At 37.6% G+C, this 9443-nt stretch overlaps 1 protein-coding gene across 1 annotated transcript in view; it reads right to left on the reverse strand.

Moving 5' to 3' along the window:
• Positions 1 to 256: 256 nt before the first annotated feature.
• LOC107713732 (diacylglycerol kinase eta-like) overlaps positions 257 to 9443 on the reverse strand; it is an 89566-nt gene continuing 80379 nt past the window's right edge. The window contains exons 30-31 of the mRNA XM_016519339.1: positions 8509 to 8639; positions 257 to 4375 (exon numbers count right to left, since the gene is read on the reverse strand). Coding sequence (XP_016374825.1) covers positions 4289 to 4375; positions 8509 to 8639 — 218 coding nt within the window. The 3' untranslated portion in view covers positions 257 to 4288. The remainder of the gene's footprint in view (positions 4376 to 8508; positions 8640 to 9443) is intronic.

A 9443-nucleotide genomic window follows, 5' to 3' on the forward strand; every position in this document is an offset into this window, starting at 1 on the left:
AAATTCCTTGTGGATGATGATCTGAGATATATGTGTGTAGTTGTTGTTTTTAAGCACAATTGTAATGTTTGTTTTTATAATAATGTTGTCACAGACCTAACACAAAATCCTTACCATAATATAATATATAGCATTATTGAAAACTAAGTCTATTATTCCATTGTGTTAATTCAATGATGTGTTAATGCATATTTAATGTACTTACACATACAAATTCAAATTAATAAATCAAATATCCAAGACACAGATTGTGTATGCATTCAATTTTATTGAAGAAGGAAGATATCAACTGGCAGCGTTTTACCACCTCCAAATGTACATCAAAATCGAAACACTTAATCAGGATACAAAAATACACATCTCAGTGACCTCCATATTGTAATAAATAGTTAACCATGCATCTACGATAAAAAGGCACAGAAAACAGTCACTTAGTAGTCATAAAAATTACCTACTACTTACCAAAATCATCCAGATATCAATACAAGTGACTACCGTAACATTATATCCCAATAGTGAAAACACATACACATCAGTTGTTTAACCTTAATAAATATGCAAGTATTGTAAATATACCTATACATGTAGTCTTAAAAATGAAACTGTGCCATTGTGAACACAATGTAAACAAATGAAACTCGCATCGCGCTTCTCTTACTGGATATAAATCATGTCAAAGATATGTCACCTTGCTCTACAGATTCCTCAAATTAATTAGTTTTTGAAAAACCAGGCAGTTTACAGCTTTACGTTCGCCATAAGCCGAAGCCCACCGTCACTCATAGTCCAATGAAAAACACTCATGTGTTGGCTTGAGAACTGAACTGAGGTTCATGTGATCATGTGCACATGTGTTTAGTGTGGCAATGAGAGGAAGACTGCACTTGTGTGATTTGAGTCTGTTGTGAACAAATGAACTATACAGAGGCACCATATACAAGGTCGATCTGCTACAGCTGTCAAAAAGAGATCATGTTAAGGCCAATTAAACCGGGCTTCGGGGAGCTTTGTAGTGTTCTGGAAATGATCTTGTGTCTTTGGTAATGATTCTAGCTAGTTGGGGTAATTACCTTTTATAATGCGGTCACTCAGAAATGCATATCTGATAAGCATATATCAGTACATTCAGTCGTGTTTCGGAATGCGTGGACGCATGTGCACACAGGTTTTGATTTTATATAACCACAAACAGAACTGTTGCTATAAATGGCCCATTTGATTGTCGGATCAAATGTGTATCAGTCAGATTACAGTTTTTTATTTTTCTGTCGCCTATGAATAAGCCCAGATGCATTGATTTTGGAGAAAATATCTGTGAATGGGTTTTAAAAAGGTAAAATGTGTTATCCAGAGACTAAGTGGTAGATGAAAGCATTTAGCTGGCCAAAATATTTAATAAAGGAATACGCAAGTGAAAGGGAATGTGTAAAACTTGATGCGCATCCCAATCTGCAGAGGTTTTCGCGGAGTTCTGCTGGCGCAGATTTCATGTGGGCCTGCCGATGGATTAAACAGCTAACCTGAAATGCCTACAGGCAGATGCTGAAACCTCAGCAGATGCTCACTACTGAGAAAAGACGGAAAGTGAGATACATTTAGTTGCCAATTAAACCGCAATGGACAAATTGCTGATAAAAGCAGGCCGCACTGTTGTGTCTTTATTATGGACGCCAGTGGTTCTCATCTGCTAGAATGCCATTAACTGTATAATTGTGTGTAGTTAGGATAGAAATATAAAAAGGCTTATCAACTTTTAAAAGAGAGGAGAAAATGTTTTCCTCATCTTTCAATTTGTACGTCCAGCATTATGCGTCCAATCAACCTGGAGGGTATTAAGTTCGTCTTTCATTTGGTGGAGGCTAGACATAATGTCAATATGGACAAGGCCAAACTACATTAAATACGGGTTCACTTACAACAAGAATAAACATGGTTTGTGCAGACCACAATGTGTTTTGTGTGGTGAATTATTGGCTGCCGAGAGCATAAAACCATCAAAACTCAACTGACATTTAGAAACCAAACACACACGCTATAAAAAGTGTAAATCACACTTCTACTGTTTGCGCATTCACAATATTGTCAATGTTCTATGCAGTTCATGATACTATTAATGACTTTTAAGGACATTTTCTTGTTTCTTTGTGTACAATAAACTATTCAGCCCTGTGTTTGGCGCCATGTGAAGTTGAAGGCGAAATCCGGATCCTGGAGCAAAACCAGTTGTAATCTATAATTGATTAATGAATGCTGTCATGAATTAAGTCTCATTTTTAGTCCCATCATTTGATAAGAATGCCTAAACTCTCACCAAATGTGTATTTTTCTTTTTAAAAACATCCTGCTCGGTTCCACCCAACAGACCAAAGCCAGTCCTCCAGGGACTCCATATTTGTTTGAATTCTCAGTTCAGGTAAATTGTGGGTAGAATAGAATTGTTTGTTTGGGAACACCACATCTTTTTCGACACTACTCTCTTTCGCTCTGTATATATATCAAGTACTACTTTGATGTTATCGAACACCCTCTAGAGGAACATTATAATATAACATCAACAAAAATCCACTGTTATGAGTCCCACGTGCACTGATGGTCGGGTTGGCTTATGTAGAACTACGTGTAGCTCCGAGCTCGAAATTTTCCATTTTACGGAAAAAATAGAGGCACAACAGTTTTATAGTCGGTGTGAGGAAACATCCAGCCGTCTAGCAAATTATCCTGGAAGCACGGTTAGACAGGATCAACAATTTGCTTATGGAAGATTTATGAATTTTGGAGAGAACATGGCATGATTTGTCTGACCCAAAGTCCGCCTTAATCCAAAACCGAAAAAAGAGGAGTGTGTGAAGTTTATCTTTTTAGTTTTCCATGGAAAAACCTCACATAATAAAGCTTCATAGAGAAGAACTGTATCAAAATAAATACAATATTGCACCTTCCATAGAGTACAACTGCACTTAACGTGTAAAGGCGATTACTAAACAGAATAATTCACAAAGGTGTTATGGTGCTCTATACACAAATAAATGTGTCATCTGATAATATCATGTAAGCGTTCTATTATACAAAGGCTTTACTCATAACTGGAGTTAACAGTTTAGACTTTTTAAACGTATATGTACAGTGCATATATTAACAAACAAACGATCTCTTATACCCTGTAATGCCATCAACCAAATGTAGATGATCCTATCAAACTTGCACTGGGTTCCTGAACTCAGTAAATATCAACTATGTAATGTTGCAGGTCAACTGCAATTTCTTATTCAAAACAATAGAAGTCCTATTTCAACTAATGTATAATAATAGGTTTTAAGCTACAAAGAGTCGCCGTGTCCATGTTTTTCTGAACTACTTCAGATTTGACCATTTGCGATGAATATTTCAAATATTTAAGGGGGGAAACTAAACTTGAAATGTTTTAAAGAACATAAACCAGGGGACATTCACTTTGGTACTTATTTCACCGACTTATCTAACGTCCTACTGTAAGATTAAAACATTTCTTACCAATAAAGTTCATCTGACAATAAATATGGCACATGACACTGCTTTGACACAAGGTTTCCATGCAGACAGATAAATAGAAATAAATCAGCAGTCTACTTAGACCAAAGGGATGCTTCAGTAGTAACAAATGGCATTATACTAAATTCATATAAAACTTGTTCAAGTGTAAATTTGTACAATAAAAAACAAGACGCAGATCATGCAGTAAAACAGCTATCCAAATATAGCAAGCATACCATGCATCAGTATGTCACTGGCGAAGGAAACCCCTTTTGACCTTTCCTGGACTGCACCGCCGCATTACTATGATTGCGATACTCCTGCAGTCTTTTTCCCCGTCTCCTTAAAATGTAAACAGTGCTGTCAAAAGCAGAATATTGCTGACACATCACATCGCCCTCCTATTGTTGCCATCTACCGCAAGGCAAAGAGCCAGTGAGCTACTCAGAGGCCATGTGCTCCTCTCCTCTCGGTTTGGAAGTCCTGTTCTGCTACTTGATTTGGAATCTGTAATAGAGGCCAGAGGTCACGTGCACGATGAGAATTGCATACCTGATTGTGCCGTCGATGCGATAAGTGAGGAATGGCTTTTCTATGGGTCTAAAAGTCTTGGGACACAATCCTTGTCGTTTTGGCACCAGCACTTGCTCGAAAACAAACATCCCTAGCTTTTCTACAAGCTATTCCTACAGAGATCCACGACAGCAAAGCACTTCCCACTCCGGAGCTCCCGCCGCAACTCCTCTTCTCTCACGAACGGAATGTGTGTTGACGTCTCTCACAGGTCCACCATCGAACTCTTGGCCAAGTCCTTAGTTCCCTGGAGAATTCTCTTCATATGACCCACCTTCGAGATCCCCAGATCCTAGAGGAATCAGACAAACAGAAGTGCACTCAGAATGAAGCGTTTCCAGAGCTCACACCTTCAGGAGTTCAGCTCACGTCAAAAAGTTACGTATAAATCGTTGCATTTTTTTTTTTACTTGTTGCATTTAACTACTTTTTGATTCTTTTGGATTTTTGTTTTGCGGAATAAAACATTTTTTTTATTGCACTATTGATATCATAAACCGACTAAGCTGCAGTTTAACCCAAGTTTAAACCGAGTTTTTCAAAGCACAGTTTCAAAACAATAAGATTTTGGTAACACTTTATTATAGTGTCTTTGCTACACACAAATACTTAGTACAGTAATAACAGCAACTTCTGCATAATTACAAGCAACCAATCCTAAACCACCTTACCCTAACCCTAAAGCTATAGTAAGTCCAGGTTTTAATTAATATTACTCAGCACTTAGTGTTTGTTTAACTACATTGTAACAGACATACCTTAAAATAAAGTTCAAGGTCAAATGTAATTAAAAAAATTTAAACAAATAATAAAATAGCATTTAAATATTTTATGTTCCAAGCAATATAATTTGATTGCAGAAAATGTTGTGTCTGTATTTTCTTTTAGACATTATTACCATTTTTTTAGCGTTAACGAAAAATGTTCGTTGACAAGCTTTTTTCCCATGCATTACCGCCACCTATCTCTCAAGTGGACCATTGACACTCCTAATTGAGATTGTAGATAGATGGTCCATTTGAGAGATAGGTGGCGGTAATGCTCTTATAAATCTGCGATCCGCCATAAAGCAAGAAGAAGAAGACGACGCCTCACGCGCCGGCTGTTGAGAACGCGCTCAGGAGGACGCGCCGCCGCTCAGGAGAGTTCGAACAGTTCGGACATTGCGTGAATCAGAGGTAAAAAAAAACTATATAAATACTGTTCAGTTTCTTGCACAGACCGATCGTTTACGGTTTGAGTTACAAATCTCAGTTTGTGTTCTACTGAAGAAACAAAGTCACCTACATCTTGGATGCCCTGGGGGTAAGCAGATAAACATCACATTTTCATTTTTGGGTGAACTATCCCTTTAATGATCATTTTCAAACAAAAATACTTGCATTTCTTAAAGGGTAATGACAAATTTCATTCATTACAATGTCAGTAGTATATGTAAATGAACAATGTGTACTATTTCTCCGTGTTACACTCACACTGAGGTATTCTATTTATTTGTTAGCAAAAGGATGAATTATGTAAAACGCCTCATTTTGCATCATCTGCTGGACTTCTGATAGCTCTGGGCCTTTTGTGAAAAGTATAGGTTAGATCGTTTTTCCAGATTTATCCCTACTCACAGACAGTCGGATCAAAGTCCAGTGCGTTATGGGTATTGAAGGGAACAATACAGTTACACCTTTAAGTAAAATATATGCTATGTGAACATGGAGTCTTGAATGTGTGTAAGTATTAACAATACAATTAAGCACAATCAGAGCCAGGAACTTCCATATAATTTTAAATTGACAATCAGTCAAATTGTCAATTTAAAATGATTATCGAAATTCCTGACTCCCATGTCTCCCCAAAGTATAATGAAACCATCTAAGTCGTAGGTTTGAGATAAGGCCACAGAAAAAGTGACATCTAGTGGCAGTCAGGCTAATCTAAACGAGGCATTACACAGATACAGTTTCATTTAGTTATAGTAAGTTTCCATTTAAACTATTTATGTACTATATTTGCTATTCATTTAATTATATATCACCATTATATTGGTCGTCGTCCACTCTGCTCTCTAGATATTTCTATCAGCATCAGCCATTACAACACCAATATCAGTTGATCAATAGGAAACACAATAACCCAGGTTAACCTCGGGTTAAAACAATGCAGCCGATCCAGTGACAGCAAATGTCACAATACCGCTGAATTTGAGCTTGACTGGTTTACAGCTGAAACACTCCGATCTATTTATGTCCCAATTAAGTTTTCAAAAAATGTTTGAGGACATCCCTAGAGACAGAATAAGGTTAGACCAGCTAAATGGCAGGGATGTTTGAAATGGGGGGACAAAACAGAGGCGTAAAATGGCACAGTCCAAGGTTCACTAGTGCTTGTGATAAGTGTGACCAGAGCACCTCACACATAGACATTCAGCACTACACAACACTGAGCTGCTTTCACCAACACTTTATGTAATTATTCACTGGGAGGTGTGACTCATGAGGATTTATAATACATTTATTGAATGTATTATGACATTTATTTCTGCATCAAGTGCACATGAAAGCATCTGGTGACTACGTTTATAGTGCTCTATCACTGTGCTAAATTGTATAATATATTGGACCATTCAAGTGATAATCCTAGACAGATTTATCGTTTAAAATAGCTCAACTATACAGCTATAACCGGTAAAACATTGTAAATGAGGCCCTGTTTACATCTCATAACTGCATCTCAGGGCTCAAACTTCATGTGGAGAAAAGTACATGACAGCATTGCATTTGTAGTGTAATTATATTATATTATATTATTAGTTCTCAATTGGTTTTGCTGGCGTTTTCTCCTCTCTTAAAAAGTTGATATTTTCCTATAATAACAATGCATTGTTATATGATTTTCTAATTTGCATTTCAGACCAGACCTGTGACTGCTTGTCAAGTGATAATCCTAGACAGATTTATCGTTTAAAATAGCTCAACTATACAGCTATAACCGGTAAAACATTGTAAATGAGGCCCTGTTTACATCTCATAATTGCATCTCAGGGCTCAAACTTCATGTGGAGAAAAGTACATGACAGCATTGCATTTGTAGTGTAATTATATTATAAGTTCTCAATTGGTTTTGCTGGCGTTTTCTCCTCTCTTAAAAAGTTGATATTTTCCTATAATAACAATGCATTGTTATATGATTTTCTAATTTGCATTTCAGACCAGACCTGTGACTGTTTGTGTCACGAGACACCAGTTGAGAACGACTGTCAAATGCAGTGACACAAATAATGAGTTTAGTGAATAAATGAGTGAAAATCATGTGAAACACATCTGACATTAATATAATACAGTTTCTCAACGAAAATAATGCATACAGCTTGAAACGTCACAATTATGGCAAAAATGTGCCAACATTTCAGTACTTGTTTTTACTTTATACCGCCTTGTCAACATGCAGAAACACTATGACATAGTTAGTGACACTGTTGAGCAAAAGTTTGGAGTCAGTAAGACATTTTTAAAGAAATTAATATATTTATTCAGCAAGGATGCATTAAATTGACATAGAAATCATTATAAATGTCTTTACTGTCAGATTCAAATAAAACAACCCTGATAAAAGTACCACAGTTTCCACAAAAATATTAAGCAGCACAACTGTTTTCAACACTGATAATAATAATAATAAATGTTTCTTAAGCAGCATATTAGAATAATTTCTGAAGGATCATGTGACACTGAAGATTGGAGAAATTATGCAGAAAATTCAGCTTTGAAATCACAGGAATAAATTACATTTTAAAATATATTCAAATATAAAACAGTTATTTAAAATTGTAATAATGTTTCACAATATTACTGTTTTTATTGTTTTTTTTTTATCAAATAAACGCAGACTTGGTGAGCAGAAGAGACTTCTTTTAAAAAACATTTAAAAAATCTTACAGAACCCAAACTTTTGAACGGTATTGTAAGTAGTCAAGAAATTCGAGATCTTCCCCTTACGATCACTTCTGATGAGATCACCTGAAACGGATGTTCATACCAAGTGTAAACAGGGCCTGATTTGTTCAAAGCGTTCCCCGAATCACACACACATAAACATGTTGACTGTACTCATGAGCTACACAAACAGAGGCATGTCAGTGTGGAGCTGCCCATCACACCACCGCATCTTCAGAGCCCCGCTAGCGTCTTTCAAGCCTAGCCCACTTAAAATAACCCTACGTGCATCAGGCGGTTAGTTGTGTACGTATTCGGAGACCCGAAGGACACTTGCACAGAGGAAGCCAAGCAGAGCAGTGCAGCACATAATAGCAAACAGGGTGACAGGTAAAATGACAGAGAGAGAGAGAGAGTCAAAGAGCGAGATGGACAGAGAAAGAGCGTTTCGGTTGATCTGAGGGACATCGTGAGGCACAGAAAGGGGTTGTGTGTATACCTTGAGGTCTCTCCTCTCCAGGTGCAGGAGCTCGGAGCCGCGGATGTCGTGGCGGATGAAGGTCTCTTTGTATTCTCCCAAGCTGAGCTGCTCCAGCCAGGCGGCCACCTCCTCAGTGCCCCACCTCTGAACTACACAAGTACAGAGCGAGAAGCCCCCTTCAGTGTCCAACCCCCATACACTCACAGGACACAAGCAAACAGGGTCAGGCCGAGAGGAGGAACAAGTCAAAAACAACCACAAAAGGAAAAGGGGACCAAAATCAAATCAAACAGGAAAAAGAAGTGGCGGCAGCAGCTGGCAAAGAGAGGGTTAAACAGGTTCGATTTGGTCACTGGCACACCCAGAGGCGTTTCTGGCATGCAGGTTATCACAGTGGCACGTCCACCATCATCCCATTAAGAGCAGACACAGAGACAGAGAGGAGGAGAAGGAGGAGGAGGAGGGAATGGGAGGCTGAAGCCTGTGCGACCTAACGCTCCTGTGCTCGGATCGTCCGCTGGCAGGATGAAAATACACTGCGCTCTGTTGTTGTTGATGGCGTGTTAAATCCCCGTAGCAGACGGACACGTTAAAGCCTACGTTCAATTTAAGAGTGTGGACGCGTGCAGATTTGCCCTGGATAATTACGCCTGAAAATGTCAAAGAATATGATGGATTATATTTTGTAAACAAGTAGAGAGTCTACTTTGATTACTTTGCAATCCTTTTTTGGAAAGAATGTACTAGGGATGTAACGGTATGAAAATTTCATATCACGATTATAGTGACCAAAGTTATCACGGTTATCAATATTATCATGGTTTTGTTAAAATTTGATTAAAATGTTCAAAAAGAACTAATACACACACTGAAAACATTTCAATAACTTTTATATTTGAAAATCAACAAACAACAAATACAATTAGCAGCTATATGCACTTTTTTAGCATAAA

The sequence above is a fragment of the Sinocyclocheilus rhinocerous genome, unplaced genomic scaffold, assembly GCF_001515625.1.
Source record: "Sinocyclocheilus rhinocerous isolate Xijiao unplaced genomic scaffold, SAMN03320098_v1.1 scaffold2584, whole genome shotgun sequence".
Lineage (NCBI taxonomy): Eukaryota > Metazoa > Chordata > Actinopteri > Cypriniformes > Cyprinidae > Sinocyclocheilus > Sinocyclocheilus rhinocerous.